The sequence below is a fragment of the Panthera tigris genome, chromosome E2, assembly GCF_018350195.1.
Source record: "Panthera tigris isolate Pti1 chromosome E2, P.tigris_Pti1_mat1.1, whole genome shotgun sequence".
Taxonomy (NCBI): Eukaryota; Metazoa; Chordata; class Mammalia; order Carnivora; family Felidae; genus Panthera; species Panthera tigris.
In genome coordinates this window covers 9,895,584-9,911,696 of record NC_056674.1, presented here as the reverse complement: position 1 = coordinate 9,911,696, position 16,113 = coordinate 9,895,584, and the positions used below count along the sequence as shown (strand labels likewise).

The window sequence follows — 16,113 nt, the reverse complement described above, 5'->3', positions numbered from 1 at the left end:
CGGTTAAGCGTCCGACTTCGGCTCAGGTCACGATCTCGCGGTCCGTGAGTTCGAGCCCCGCATCCGGCTCTGTGCTGACAGCTCAGAGCCTGGAGCCTGTTTCAGATTCTGTGTCTCCCTCTCTCTGTGACCCTCCCCCGTTCATGCTCTGTCTCTCTCTGTCTCAAAAATAAATAAACGTTAAAAAAAAATTAAAAAAAAATAACAGTAAGTGAAAGTCTCTGGAAGCTGTCCTAAAGGCATACAGCATTTTACAAAATACCCACTCAAGAAAGCAACTAAATATTGGTAAGAACAGCGAGAGTCTGTGGCATCCGCCCATCACTTACCCACCCACCCCCGCCAGCTCTGTGTAACAGGAGCTCTGCCCGGAGTGCCCTACTCCAGGCAGGTGCAGCCAAGGAGACAGGTTCCCTCTGCCCACAGTTCCCATGCTTAAGTAACTAAAGGAAGGTATGATAAAGATTTCTAACAAAGACAGGATACCATTAAGAGACAGAATATATAAAAAAGGGCCAAATGGAAATCCTGGCGTTAAAAAAGTACAATAGGGGCACCTGGGTGGCTCAGTCGGTCGAGGGTCCGACTTGTGCTCAGGTCATGATCTCGCAGTTCATGAATTCGAGCCCCACATCCGGCTCGCTGCTGTTAGCCTGTCAGCACAGAGCCCACTTCAGATCCTCTGTCCCCCTCTCTCTGCCCTTCCGCCACTCGCACTCTCTCAAAAAAATATTTAAAAAATAAAAAAATACAATAACCAAAATGAGGTCAACGGTAGATTTGCGCTGGCAGAAGAAATGATCAGCAAACTCCAAGATCAATGGAAATTATGTAATCTGAAGAACAGAGAGAAAAAAAAGAATGGACGAAAATAAGAGTGAGCCTCAGAGAAATGTGGGACATCATTAAACGCAGCAAAATACTCGTAATGAGAGTACCAGAAAAAGAGGAGGAGGGGCAGAAAAACACGAATCATGGCTTTGATGCAACAGCTGAAAACTTCCCACATTTGGTAGTAAGGAAAGGAAAAGAAAGGAAAGGAAAGGAAAGGAAAGGAAAGGAAAGGAAAGGAAAGGAAAGGAAAGGAAAGGAAAGGAAAGGAAAGGAAAGGAAAAAGATCTAGAAATCCAAGAAACTACAAACTCTAAATAGAATAAACACAAAGAGATGTACATCCAGACACGTCTTTGGCAAAATGTTGAAAGCCAAAGATAAAGATCTTGAAAGTACAAAGAGGAAACCAACTTATTCCGTGCAAGAACACCCCAGTCAGATTAACGGCAGACTTCTCGTCAGAAACAATGGCAGTCAGGAGGCAGTGGGGTAACATATCCAACCTGCTGGAAGTAAAAAACTATCAACCAAGAATCACATCCAGCAAGCTCCTTTTCAAAAATAAAGGTGAAAAAAAGTGATTCTCAGATAAATAAAAATTGCGAGGATTTGTCGCGAGACGTGTCTTACGAGAAACAGTAAAGGTGGAATATCAGTCATAAAAAGGAACGGGATACTGACATAAACTGCAACCGAGGGGAAGCCTGAAAACATCACGCTAAGGGAAAGGAGGTGGTCACGAAAGACCACATATTATAGGATTCCACATGTGTAATGTCCAGATTATACTAGCAGTTACCTGGGGGGGGGGGTATACCTGGGGTTGGGGGGCAGGGACAGGAGTGGCTGCTAATGAGTGTGGGGCTTCTTTCGTGGGTGATGACAATGCCTGAAAGTTGATGGTAGTAATGGATGCAGTTCTGTGAACAGAACTAAAACCACCGCTGGGAAGGCAAATTGGTGCAGCCACTCTGGAAAACGGTACGGACGTTCCTCAAAAAATTAAAAATAGATCTACCTTACGACCCAGCCATTGCACTACTAGACATTTATCCATGGGATACAGGGGTGCTGTTTCGAAGGGACACACGCAGCCCCATGTTTATAGCAGCACTATCCACAATAGCCAAAGTGTGGAAAGAGCCCAAACGTCTGTCGACGGATGAACGGATAAAGAAGATGTGGTCTATATATACAGTGGAGTATTACTTGGCAATCAGAAAGAATGAAATCTTGCCATTTGCAACTATGTGGATGGAATTGGAGGGTATCATGCTAAACGAAATTAGTCAGAGAAAGACAAATATCATATGACCTCACTCATACGAGGACTTTAAGATGCAAAACAGATGAACATAAGGGAAGGGAAGCAAAAATAATATAAAAACAGGGAGGGGGACCAAACAGAAGAGACTCATAAATATGGAGAACAAACAGAGGGTTACTGGAGGGGGTGTGGGAGGGGGGATGGGCTAAATGGGGAAGGGGCACTAAGGAATCTACTCCTGAAATCATTGTTGCCCTATATGCTAACTAATTTCGATGTAAATTTAAAAAAATAAAATTAAATAAAAAAACCTCACTGCATTACATGCTTTAAAGGGATAAACCGTATGTAAATTATATCTCCATAACGATAATAAACACCAAAGAAAGTTCTTTAGACTGAAAGCAAATGACACCAGATAGTAATGTCAATCACAACAAAAAAACAAAGGGTGCTGATAAAGGTAATAATATGGTAATTATATAAGTATAATCACATATTTCTTCTCTTAATTGACTTAAAAAGCAATGACATAAGACAATATGTATTGTGGGCCTATAGTATAGAAAAATGCACTATATGTGACAATAATAGGACAAAGGAGTTGCATTGGAAAAAAGAAATAATACCCAGATGGTAACCTGAATCCACAGGAATAAATGAAGTTATTTGTAATGGTAAATAAGAAGGTTGATATAACTCTATAAATAATGCCTGTTTCCCTCTATTATCTTTTTTCACATAACAAAATTATATAAAGTGATAATGATGAAAACGTATTTCTGGGTTTCTTTTTTCCTAATGTTTATTTTGAGAGAGCATGTGAGCATGAGTGAGGGAGGGACAGAGAAAGAGAGAGAGAGAGAGAGAGAGAGAGAGAGAGAGAGAATCCCCAGCAGGCTCCATGCCACCAGTGCAGAACCCAATGACCCAATGTGGGGCTTGAATTCATGAACCATGAGATCATGACCTGAGATGAAACCAAGTCGGACACTTAACCGACTGAGCCACCCAGGCGCCCCTATTTCCGGGTTTCTAATATATAGATAGATAGATATAATACATACATATGAAATATATATATATATACACATATGTATATATATATGTATACATACATGTATATGTATACACAAAACAATAATAGCAAAAGGGTTAAAAGGAACGGAACTAGATAGCAATGTTTCCATATTTTATTAATATATTAATAATTACACAACTAAACACACTCTGACAAATTAAGATGTATGTTTTAAATCCTAGAGCAACTCCTAAAAAATGACTAAGAAAAAGTGAAAAATTAATTAAAGGAATTGACAGGTTATACAAGAAAATATTCATTTAGTACAAAAGAAAGCAGATAAGGAACAGAAGCAGAAAATGACATGAGACAAATAGAAAATAAAAAGTAAAATGGCATATGCAAATCCAACCGTATCAATATAACATTAAATGAGAATGCTTAAACAAACCAAACAAAAGCTAGTTTGTCAGACTGGATTAAAAAAAATACATCATCCAACCAATGCTGTCTGTAGGAGACATGCTTTATTTTCAAAGACACAAACAGGCTGAAAGTAAAAGAACAGGAAGGAATATACCAAGCAAACAACAACCATAAAAGAGATGGAATGGCTACACTAATGTCAGGCAAATGAGACTTTAAAACAAAAAATATTACTAGAGATAATGATAACATTATCACAACGATGGTAAATGATATCATAATAAAAGTTCAAGCCATCAGGAAAATATGGCAATTATATAAACATAAATGCACCTAAAAACAGAGTCCATAAATACAGAAAGCAACAATTGACAGAATTGAAGGATAAAATAGACAATTAAAAAATAATACTTGGAGATTTCAATGCTTTCAATAATGGATAGGACAACTGGGCACAAGATAACAGGAAGTAGAATACTTAGAGTAACTAGACATTGCAGACATCTACAATGCATTCCACCCACCATCCAGAGAATATACTCTTCTTAAGTACACATGGAACATTCTCCAGGGAGAACACATTCTAGCCCATAAAAACGCTTCAAGAAACTTAAAAGCACTGAACTAATACAAAATATGTTGTCTGATCACAACAGAATTAAATTCAAAATCAGTTTAAAACAGGCAATTTGGAAAACTCACAAATATGTGGAAATTAACCAATGCACGCCTTAATCAGTGTTATAAAAAAAAATTAATAAAAAAAACTAGAAAACACTTTTGAGATACATGAAAATCAGAATAAAACATACTAAAACTTATGAAATGTACCTAAAACAGTGCTCTGAGAGAAGTTTATAGCTATAAATGTCTGTATTAAAAAAGAAGAAAAATCTCAAAACGTTTATGGTCAATTGGTTTTCCACAGGGTGCCATGCTAATTCAACAGGAAAAGAATAGTCTTTTCAACAAATGGTGTTAGAACAACTGATATCCAACTGCAAAAGAATGAATCTGGACTTCCACCTTATACAATATATAAAAGTGAACTTAAAATGGGTCACAAACAAATTTAAGACTTAAAATAATAAAACTCACAAGAAAACACAGAAGTAAATCTTTGTGACCTTTGGTTAGGCAAAACCTTAGCTACAACATCAAAAGCACAAGGGACAAAGAACAAATTGGACTTCATCAAAATTTAAAACTTTAGTACTGCGGGGCGCCTGGGTGGCTCAGTCGGTTGAGCGTCCGACTTCGGCTCAGGTCATGATCTCACGGTCCGTGAGTTTGAGCCCCGCGTCGGGGTCTGGGCTGATGATGGCCCAGAGCCTGGAACCTGCTTCCGATTCTGTGTCTCCCTCTCTCTCTGCCCCTCCCCCGTTCATGCTCTGTCTCTCTCTGTCTCAAAAATAAATAAACGTTATAAAAAAAAAATTAAAACTTTAGTACTGCAAACAAGACCACAAATAAAAAGACGGCACACAATAGGAGAGAATTTGCAAACTGTAGATCTGATAAAGGGGTTAATTCCAGAATACAGAAGAAACTTTTACGAGTCAGTAATAAAAAGATAACAACGCAATTCAAAAACTGGGCAAAGGATCTGAAAAGATTACAAATGGACAGTAAGCACATGGAAAGATGCTCCGTCTCATTGGCCATCAGGGAAATGCAGATCAAAACCACTTTACACACACACCAGGATGGTTACGTAAGAAAAAAAAGGTTGCAAGTGTTGACAAGGATGTGGAGAAACCGGAACCTTCATACAATGCTGGCGGAAATTTAAAATGGTTCTGTCATTTTGGAAAACAGTCCAGTAGCTCCTTAAATGGTCACACGTAGAGCTAACTCTATGACCCACAACTGCACTCCTAGGCATACACCCAAGAGAGATGAAAACACACGTCCCACAATAACCTGTACATGAATGCTCATGAGCAACGTTATTCACAGAGGCCAAAGGACAGAAACAACCCAAGTGCCCGTCAACTGACGAATGGATAAATAAAATGGAGTGTGTCCAGACAATGGGATTATTTGGCCACAAAAAGGGATGAAGCACTGATACGTATGATAACGTGGGTGCACACGGATGCCAAGTGAATGAACTAGACACAGAATGTCACCTACTGTATGATTCCAATTACACAAAATATCCGGACCGGGCAGATCCGTGGAGAGAAAAAGTAGGTTGGCGGTTGCTCAGGGCCGGGGAGGTGGGGGCTATCGGGGGCGGGGGGTGACTGCACGGATACGGTGCTTCTGGGGGTGTTCAAAAACGCTCTAAAATTAGATCGTGTGATGGGCACACAACCCTGTGAATAAACTAAAAAATACCGTATACTCTAAATGGGTGATTCATATGGTACGTGAATTAGATCTTAGGAAGACTGTCAAAAACCACTCAAAGGGCAGGCAGAATGGTGGTCAGGCTAAACGGACTCTCTATTTTCTTTCTGGCTGTAAACTTCTCAGCACCTAGAAGGCTGCTGGTCCCAGATGGTCCCGGGACGCTTCCGGACAGCAACGGGACTCGCAGACCAGACACGGCCACAGGCCGGAGAGAATCTCTGGGCGAAATGCGACAAGAGAAGAGGGTCTGGCCCGCAGCAGGCCCGCCGCGCGCTGAGCAGAGATCACGGCGCCCAGCCTCACTCACCAAGCATGCTGCTGATGAGTCTGTCGGGCCCGGCGTGAGCAGAGGTGGAGCAGAGGGTGTTGAAATAGAGCCCAGAGCCCTCCCGGATGGGGCTGAGCATCGGGGGCGGCGTATACGGAGAGCACTGGAATAGCCCCTTCAGGAGGCGGTCCACCAGGAACACGGGAGACCGCAGGCAGCTCTGGTGCCATCCTCCCAGGCCCGGCTCTGCGGGCGACGGCGACGAGGGCGGAGGAGGCACCAACAAGGCCTTGGGCTGGGGGCGCTTCTTCCGCTTCCTGTGTTGGCTGCTCTCCTTGCTGTCTCTGTCTTCCCCGTCCTTCTCTTGTCCCTGGGGAAGAGGAGAGCTCACAATCACAGGGGCTCATGCGAGGCCACCTGCTGCACAGCTCCGTCTTCGGGAGGGCGGGAGATGGGACGAGAATACGGACCCCGGAGCCAGAGGGGAGTGTGACCCGTGACCCCGAGCCCCCAGAAAAGGGAGGCGGGCAGGGCCCAGATCCTAACCGAGCCCGATGCCATTCGAGCCTGGAGCCCTCAAGGAGAGGCCCCGACTCAGGGGAATCTGGAACCAGGTGAGGCCAGCTCCAGTTGATCCCATGCCTGGCTCTTACAGTGGGGGTCTGGGGGGGGGCGGGGCGGAGACAGTGCAACGGCACGACAAAGTGACAAAATGACAGTGGCAACGGCTCCCGGGGGATGAGCGATGGCATCCACGCACCTCGTCCCTGAGCCCGGCAGGGACTTCTCCAGCGGGTCCTCCAGGTCAGGCTGAAGAGACGGGTCACCGGGACTTGCGATGCTCTCTCCCACCTTCCCCACTCTCCCCTCCCCTCTGCCAGTCTTCTGCCCCCTCCCCGCCGGAACTCAGCTCCAACACCCCTTGACCTCCTCAGCAGGAGTCTCTGGTGCCCCCTCAGGACGCCCTCGGATCCCTTTGCTCCCCCCCCCCCCCCCCCCCCCCCGCCCAGCCCAGCCCACTGTGGGTCGTCACTGTCCGGGGACAGCCCTGCTCCTTCACCAGGCTGGGAGCCTGTCCCGGTCACCACAGTCTGCAGCCGTGCCGGCGCGGGCTGGCACAGAGGAGGCTCGGGGGATGTGCACGGCCGAACGACCGTGCAAAGACCGTGCAAAGCGAGCTCTCCTCGACTCAGGTTTCTCCTGACGTTTGGTTCGGGCTTTCCCCGCGGCCCCCGCCGGCAAGGGGGGAAGCAGCGGGAAGGAAGCGGACTGACCGGCACCCACCTTGGCGGTGCTCCCGGCGGGTCGGTTCACTGGAGCTGCGGGCAGCGACGCAGGGACCGCCAAAGGGGCCGCGGCGGGGCTGTCCGGGGACTTCTTGGCTCCTGGGGGACTCTGCCCGTCGCCCTCCGGCCTCGGCAGCCGTCTCGGTGGTTGGCAAAACCCCACGCCAGACTCCTGGATGCGGACAAGAGATGGCTCTTTAAGACGAACGGTCGGCAGGAGTGAACAAGCGGCTCGGCCCGGCTCCTGCCCTCCCCCTGCGCCCAGACTCCACTCAGGGGTGCATCTCCATCCCGGAGTAGATGCCATCCAGGCGCCCGCCCGAAACCCCGAAGGCACGGTGCGCGCCCTTCACCTGCCGCTCCTGCTGCCCTCGAGGTGACGGCCACTGGTCGCTGTGGAAACACATGTGGCTGCTCAGCCCCTTCTCTGTATAAAACATCTGCCTGCAGTTGTTGCAGACGTAAGTGCTCCTCGGCTCTGCCCAGTCTGCAGGGCCCCCGTTTCGCTGGCTACTGTGGGGAAACATGGCAGGACGGAAGAACGCGAGGATGGGGCTCCGTCCCCATCGTTAATGTTTTTTCTTTTTTTTTTTTGGTTTTAAATCTGATCCACTGGTACAACTCTCGATGAACCCTAAGAACTGGAGAGAGGACACCACACCGCAGCACCTCACGGCCGGGTGCGTACCTCCTCGGGACTGACGCTTCCAGAACTGGGTGACCCGGGGCCAGCACACAAAGGCCACCAGAGGAATCTGAGGGGCTGAGCGCCCCCCAGGCACGGCGGAGGAGTGGCTTCTGAACTTACCATCCGTCTGCCACGTTCTCCTCCTTCATCGGATGGGGGAGCCGGTAGATATTTCCACCCTGAAGGGGAAAACACATCTGAGCCACCATAGCAGGAAGGAGGCATGGAGACGGGACAGCAGTAAGACTCTTAGAAGAAAGCACGGGTGGGGGGGCGGTGGGGCGCCTGGCTGGCTCGGTCAGTGGAGCATGTGGCTCCTGATCTTGGGGTTGTGGCTTCGAGCCCCACACGGGGTGTAGAGACTACTTAACGCTAAAATCTTTTCTTTTTTTAAAGGAAAGCATAGGTGTGATTCTTTGAGACAGCGGAGGAGGCACACGTCTTGGGGGACACCAAAACGAAAGCCAGCCATCGACACGTCAGACTTCATCAAAACTTAGAACGCCCGTGCTTCACGGGACCATCAAGACAGAGAAAAAACCACCCAGAGGATGGGAGAAGTATGAATGCGGGTCACGAACCTGACAAGAGACCCGTACTCATAATTCACGAGGAACTCTTGTACAGCCCGACGACGAAAAGGCGAACGACCCAATTTAAAAACGGATAAAGGGGCTGAAAGACCCTTGACCAAAGGGGATTTACAAATGGCCAATAAGCACGTGAAAAGGCGCGCAGCGTCGCCGGCCACAGGGAGGTGCGCACCAAAGCGTGATGAGAGACCACTTCACGCCCGCTAGCACGGCCACGATTAAAAACAACAACAAACGACAGCAAAGCGTTGGTGAGGACGTGGGGACGTCGTGGGCGGGGAGGCTGAATGGCGCGGCTGCTTGGGAAAAGTCTGGCAGCTCCTCGGACGGTTAGACACAGAGTTACCGCTTGACCCAGAAATTCCAAGCGGACCGACGTATCTCCCGAGGGCAGCGAAAACCTACGTTCACCCAGAAACTTGCACACGAATGCTCACGGCAGCACTATTCACAGTGGCCAGGAAGCGGAAACAACCCGAAGGCCCCTCAGCTGCCGAACGGATAAACACAACGTGACACATCCGTTCAGTGGAGCATTATTCGGCCATAAAAAGGCATACGGATGCGCCGTAACACCCCAGAACCTTGAAACCTCGTACTGAGCGTAAGAAGTCAGACACGGAAGGCCACGTAGCGTAAGAGACGTCCAGAACGGGCAAATCCAGAGAGACACAAGGTAGATTCATACCTGCCAGGGGCCGTGAGGGATGGAGATTGGGGGTGACAACTCAGAGTGTGGGGGATTTGGGGGTGAAGAAAGGGTTCTGGCAAAGAGTGGTAACGGACGCACGACCTGGGAGAATATACTGAAAACTACTGGAAGGTGTACTTTAAAATGGTGAATTGGGGGCGCCCGGGTGGCTCAGTCTGTTGAGCATCTGTCCCTTGATTTCACCCCAGGTCATGACCTCACGGGTTCCTGAGTTCGAGCCCCGCGTCGGGCTCTGTGCTGATGGTGCGGAGCCTGCGTGGGATTCTCTCTCTCCCTCTCTCTCTGCCTTCTCCTGCTTTCCCGGCCTCTCCACGCCCAGACCTGGTGGGTGCCACCTGCAAGGACTGACTGTCCGCTCTGCAGGTGCTGGTCGGCGTGGGGACCGTGACTCCCAGCAGGGAAGACCCGGCATTAGGCGCAGAAATACTGACGGGGGTGGGAACTCTACCTTTACATCCCCTGAACAACTTAAGGAGGCAAATCCAGAAGGAAGTGAAAGGCAGAAAGGGAGCCAGTAGAGAAAGCCTAGGAAAGAAAGCATCTCTGACAACCCTGAAGACTGAACGGGGGTGGGGGTTGACAGGAGGACCCACAGTCTCTCCGAACCTTCATTTCCGCCTCTGCACAACCGCGGCTGAGGGCTCCCTGAGACTAAACACAACGGCTGGCCAACCAGTAGACGCAGAAACGAGGAACCAACGAGACTCTCGTCTCAAGCGTGGTCACGCCCCGTGAGGGAGGGCCCAGGTACCTGGATTCTGTTGAAAATCGTCAGCTTGGACTTCGAGTCCTGGGGGGGGTCTGCCAGAGGCCCGGCTGACGAGAAGGAGGCCATGGCTACCTGGCTCGGGGAAGCCGCACAGCACATATCCATCTTCAGCTTCTCCTTCCGGAAGCCGGAGAAGCGCTGGGACCTGGGGTTGCCCGAGAAGAGCCTGTAGCCCCCGCCCCGGGCGCAGGCCTGGCTCTTTTCACCTTTCGCGGCCCCCAGAGCCGCACCATTCTCCGCCTGGGCCTGCTTCCCTGGGAGCGGGGCTCCGAGGGGCTCATCCCCACCTGACTGGGTCTGCCGTGGGCCCCCCGGGGAGATGATGTCCCCCAGGTCCAAGGTCCCTTTCGTGGATCTCAGCTGCTTGGCCAGAGAGGAGATGTCTGGGTTCCTGGGAGGGTCCAGTGACGACGCCGAGAGGGACGGCGGAGCGGGGGCGGTTTTCAGACCTCCCTTCGCGTCCCGCCTGGTGCCGCCTGGGGAGGCCTCTCTGGGGAACGCAGGCGTGGCTTTCCTCCTGCGGGCTGGGGACCCCTCTGGCTCCGGGTTTCCGGGGCCAGCGTGCAGAGAGTCAACAGGGGCTGCCGGCGGCGGGGGCTGCTGCGGCCAGGGCCCCGGCAGCGGCTTCAGGGCGGCCTGCTTGCCCTCGGGCCCGGGGAGCTGTGAGAAGATCCGCTGGGACTTGGCAATCATCTGGAACACCTGCATCTGCTCGTGGCTCACCAGGGACTCCTGGGACTTGAGGAAGAGCTGCCGGAAGAGCGGCGTGGCGTCCGACGGGAGGCCGCTGGGCTTTTGGGCCTCCTGGAGGCCGGGCTCCCCGGGGTTCTGCCACAGGAAGGAGTCACAGTCAAACTTGCTTTTCTTGGAACCCCAGGAGTCGTCTTCCCCGCCAGCATATCTGGGGTCGCCCGAGGCCTCCCCGGGAGCCTTCAGGAGCGTGGCAGGGTAGGGCGACGCGTCCTCCCGACCGGGGCCCACGCCAGGCGAGGGCTCCCCCACGGGGGAGGTGCTGCTGGGCCCAGGGCCAGACTCGCAGCCCTCCCGCGACGGCACGGAAGGGGGCTTGTGGACGACAAACACGTTGTTCCCTTTGCTCTTGGGGCAGCAGGGCAGGTTCCGCAGCCACTGGAAGTTGTGGCTCGACGGCTGGGAGCCGGCGGGGACCGTCTGGCCTCGGAACACAGGCAGGCGGGCCGGCCGCGGGCCGCCCTCGGGCCAGCCCTCCAGGGCGGTCGGGCGCTGGAGCAGAGGCGGCTCTGGCCCGGCCGGGTCGGTGCCCCCGTTCTCCACCGCTCTCGGGTGGATGGCCGTGAACATGGCGGCGGCAGGCTCCTTCCGTGGGGGACGAGGCTCCTCGGGAACCTCAGTGCCCAGGTTTCCGGGGGCCCCCGGCATGCTGGCGGGGGTGCAGGAGGAGGGCCCGGATGAGGGCGCGCGGGGACAGGCCGCGGTCCTCTCCTCCCCGCCGTCTGGAGGCCCCGCCGGGCCGGGAGAGGGGACCTTCCGGTGGACGATGCTGCTCACGATGCAGCGCAGGAGGTCCCGGTTGGGCAGGAGGGAGCCGGGGGACCGGGCTTCGGGGGGCCCGGGGGCTCGTGAGCCACCGGGGGCCGGCCGGCCGGCGGCCTCGCGGGCGTGAGGGGAGTCCCCGCAGGCTTCCTCCTCCGGGGGGGCCTCCTTCAGGATGCACAGGCCGTGCTGGACCTCGTAGTGGCGCCGCAGCGAGCGGTAGTCACAGTAGCTCTTGCTGCAGCCCTGCTCGATGCACACGAACGGCTTGGTCTTCTGGTGGGTGAGCATGTGCCCGGTCCTGGAGTCACACGGAGACGCGGGTCAGCGGGCGCCCTGGCTGCCCTTCACCACGGGACCCCGAGTGTGTCCCCGGGGGGGGGGGACAAGGGTGCACGGGAACCCGCGCTCGGCGCCCGGGAGGGAAGCCCCAGGCGGCCACCCCTCCGGGCGAAGCGACGGAAGGGGTGCTCCCCTCCCTCACCTGTGAGCAAACCCCTTCTCTGGGGAAAAAAAAAAAAAATCAATGAAAGTCAGACTGGAGTTCCCCAAAGTGAGTTCCCAAGGGACAGCGGTCCTCCAGGGCGGCTCCCGGAGGACACGGGCTCAGCTGGCAAGGAAGTTTTGAAAAAACACGATTTGCTCCTTGGAGGTTCGGAGCAGCAAATTTAAAAGCCACGCAGCACGCAGACCGCTTCTTACCCTCCCGTGTCCCTCCAAGCTATCTGCCCACAGAGTCACTTACTCACTTGGCCCCTCTGAGCATCCCTGAGGACCGAAGGTCTAGCAGGATACGCTCGAGGAGATGGTAAGCTGGGGGTGACCCTTCCCCCAGAAGTCCAGCCAGAGTCTTTGCCTGACCGTAACAGTCCTCTAGGGAGCCAGCTACCTGGAACCCACCCCCAGCGAACAAACGAACGAACAAAATGACAGACGTCCCATCAGTAAAAAGTTGCTAGAAAGCAGCCAAATGTGTCTCCTGTATTTTCCACAATTTTAAATAAATACAAGCATGTGTTCCATTTATAGCACGCTTCTAACCACACTGATGTATCGTAAGCATAAACCGGGGGGGGGGGGGTCCTGCTCCAGGCTCCCAACAGCCCGACCCTGGACAGTCTGATCCACGTGGTACATGGGGTGTCTCCGGTCGATGATACCGCCCTTCGCCAAGTGCTGACCCTTGGCCTCCCGCCCAGGGAAGCTACATAGGGGGAGTCAGGAGACCCAATTTCTAGCCCCAACTGTAGGTAAGGAGCATCGATACAAATGCAAGGGCTTGTCATCACCCACTGGCAAGTCTCTCTGTTTGAAAAAAAAAAAAAGTCTGTCAGGGGCACCTGGGGGGCTCAGTCAGTTGAGCGTCCGACTGCGGCTCAGGTCACGATCTCGCGGTCCGTGAGTTCGAGCCCCGCATCGGGCTCTGTGCTGTCAGCTCAGAGCCTGGAGCCTGCTTCGGATTCTGTGTCTCCCTCTCTCTCTCTGCCCCTCCCTCTCTTGTGCTCCGTCTCACTCTCTCTCAAAAATAAATAAAAATTAAAAAAAAAAAAAGAAAAAAAGTCTCTCTTTCCTGCCTCACTAGCAAGAAGAGCTCATCACTTCCAAGATATTAAGAACAAAGGGAATTCTGGCTAAGTCTTACAATGGGCTTTATTATTTTTTTTTAATCAGGAGTTTGTTTTTTTAAAAAAAGGAGTATAAAAAAAGCATTAATGCTCCCCTGCCATATTCTGGAAACAGGCATTTCAGAATCTCTCATTCCCCCGTCATTCTAATGCACGCTCCTCATGAGACACGGATCTGTTCTCCTTGGATGCCTACGAGGGACTCCCAACATTTCTCTATAAAAGTGAGCCCAATTTCCTACATGACAAAACTGCCTTGGGAGCGAGCCGTTACAGGTCTGGAAACCACGAGGGTCCCGTCTGCAAACTGTGGCAGCGATTTCCTCACTGGTGTGACCCTGGGGGCTGGGAAGAGCCACCCGTCCTGGGCGGAGCTGGCCCCGTGTGAGAAGGGGAGGCGCGTCCCTGTGTCCCTGCGCAGGTCGCAGACATCTATCCGGGCAGCAGGAGGGGAAGCCCACCCAGGGCAGGTGTGAAGGCCACCCAGGAGCCCGCCCGCTGCCCCCGCCCCCAGCCCCTCCCCCCCCCCCCCCCCCCCCCCCCGCCCGACCACACTCCTACATACAGGTGGTCCTGGCGCTTAAAGGCCTTGCCGCAGATTTTGCAGACGTGTTTCCTCTCCTGGCTGTGCGTCAGGTAGTGCTTGCTAAGGGAGCTGGCGCTGCTGAACACCTTCCCGCAGAGGCTGCAGTCCAGAAGCGGGTTCTGAGGGGAAGTGTGCTGCCGCTTTCCTTTCCTCGCGCTCCCCGAGGCGGCCCTGCCTCCTTCGTCAGCCTCTTTAGGCACCTTAAGAGCGCCTGGCCCCAGGTCTAAACAGAGGGAGAGAGCACAGGTTATAGACATCTGGGGAAATCAAAGAGCAGGGCGAAATCAGCTCTCAGTGAGTGTCAGGGCCACGGCGGACTTGGACAGAGGCTCCAGGACCGCGCCCTCCAACTTCAGCGGCTTTGCGCGCCGAGAAAACGATGAGAGAGAGAAAAGGGGCCCTGGCAGGGCCACCCCTGCAGGATGGCACTCGGTCCCGGCACCACACTCAGAGGGGCGGCGGTGGTCGGAAGCGCTTCTAGGACAAGGTGACCAACACGGGTCGGGCTTCGTGTCTAGACCATCCACGGCACCCTCGGAAGGACAAGCAGAAAGACATAATCCGAAACCTCAGAGAAGTACAAATGCTTTCTGCCAGTCAATTCTGCTTTGGGGATTTTAAAAGTCATTTTTTTTTTTATTTTTTTTAACGTTTATTATTTATTTATTTATTTATATTTATTTTTTTTAACGTTTAGTTATTTTTGAGACAGAGAGAGACAGAGCATGAACGGGGGAGGGTCAGAGAGAGGGAGACACAGAATCTGAAACAGGCTCCAGGCTCTGAGCTGTCAGCACAGAGCCCGACGCGGGGCTTGAACTCACAGACCGTGAGATCATGACCCGAGCCGAAGTCGGCCGCTTAACCGACTGAGCCACCCAGGCGCCCCAAACGTTTATTTATTTTTGAGACAGAGACAGAGCATGAACAAGGGAGGGGCAGAGAGAGAGGGAGACACAGAATCCGAAACAGGCTCCAGGCTCTGAGCTGTCAGCACAGAGCCCGACGCGGGGCTCGAACTCAAAAGACCGCGAGATCATGACCTGAGCCGAAGTCGGACGCTCAACTGACCAAGCCACCCAGGCGCCCCCGCTTTGGGGATTTTAAAGAAAGAAAAACAGGAACGCCTGGGTGACTCGGGGGTTAAGCATCTGACTTCGGCTCAGGTCATGCCTGCTTTGGGTTAAGCCCCCCTTCTCTCTCTCTCTCCCCGCCCCCCCCACCGCCTCTCCTGGGATGCTTTCTCTCTGCCCCTCACTCACTCGCACCCTCTCTTTCTCTCTCTCTCTAAAAGAAAGAAAGAAAGAAATCTAGATTTGTACAAAGAGGCAGCCACAAAGCAGTTAATGGCAGCACTGTCTTTCCTGTTAGAAACAACCTATTACCTGATAAAAGGGCGTGCAAGTGATCGCGTTATGGTGTAAAGGATCTAAGACACAGCATTTAAGGTAAAACTTCTACAGTTTTATAAGTAAATAAATATCTGATGAAGTGACTACTCTGTGAAAACAGCAGCCCGTTACAAAACAGAGAAAGACCAATACATCTGAACAGAAAACCGACAGCGAGAACAGGCCAGACTGTAGGTTATGGGCTTTTACTCTCCTCTTCTTGGGCCTCTGAGTATGCCTCCGTGTTTTCTGCATTCCTTGGGTACAATGATGACAGGTACGTTTGCAACTCATTCGCGTGAGGAGCCGGAGGAGGGACTGGAAATGTTCACGCGGGAGAGGGGCAAGCCGTCAAGTATCCCAAGGGCCAGCGTGTGGGGAGGGAACTCGCTGCTTCTGTCTCGCTCCGACAGACAGAGACAGGTTTGGCTGACTAAAGAGAAGCTGGTTTCAAGTCACTGGAAACGCAGGGGCCGTGGCCGCAAGGACCCCGCGGGCTCCTGCCGCGTCCCGGCTCCCGGAACCCCCTGGCTGGCGCTCGTGGACGCTCCACCATCGTCTGACTGTGGAAGATTTTCCTGCTGTTCACGCTGGTCTTCAAGATGGCCCAGACCACCTCGGGAGACGGTAGCTTCGAAATCGCCACTTCTCTAGTGTGCTGCAGAGCCGGGACCCCGGGCACCCAACAGCCCAGGGCAGCGGGCCCGCCTGGAGGACCCAGATGGCTGACCGCGGCCGGCCGAGGCGCAGCGTGACAGACACGGCAGGAGGGAGCCC

The 16,113-nt window shown here is 52.5% G+C and overlaps 1 protein-coding gene across 4 annotated transcripts in view; it reads right to left on the bottom strand.

Moving 5' to 3' along the window:
* Nucleotides 1-16,113, bottom strand: part of ZNF541 (zinc finger protein 541) — a 43,722-nt gene that overhangs the window by 12,177 nt on the left and 15,432 nt on the right. For 2 of the 4 annotated variants that reach the window (XM_042969454.1, XM_042969455.1), the window contains exons 4-9: nucleotides 13,925-14,168; nucleotides 10,205-12,035; nucleotides 8,269-8,327; nucleotides 7,814-7,973; nucleotides 7,459-7,632; nucleotides 6,214-6,544 (exon numbers count right to left, since the gene is read on the bottom strand). In XM_042969454.1, coding sequence (XP_042825388.1) covers nucleotides 6,214-6,544; nucleotides 7,459-7,632; nucleotides 7,814-7,973; nucleotides 8,269-8,327; nucleotides 10,205-12,035; nucleotides 13,925-14,168 — 2,799 coding nt within the window. The remainder of the gene's footprint in view (nucleotides 1-6,213; nucleotides 6,545-7,458; nucleotides 7,633-7,813; nucleotides 7,974-8,268; nucleotides 8,328-10,204; nucleotides 12,036-13,924; nucleotides 14,169-16,113) is intronic. The other 2 variants (XM_042969456.1, XM_042969457.1) reach the window with 2 other exon arrangements.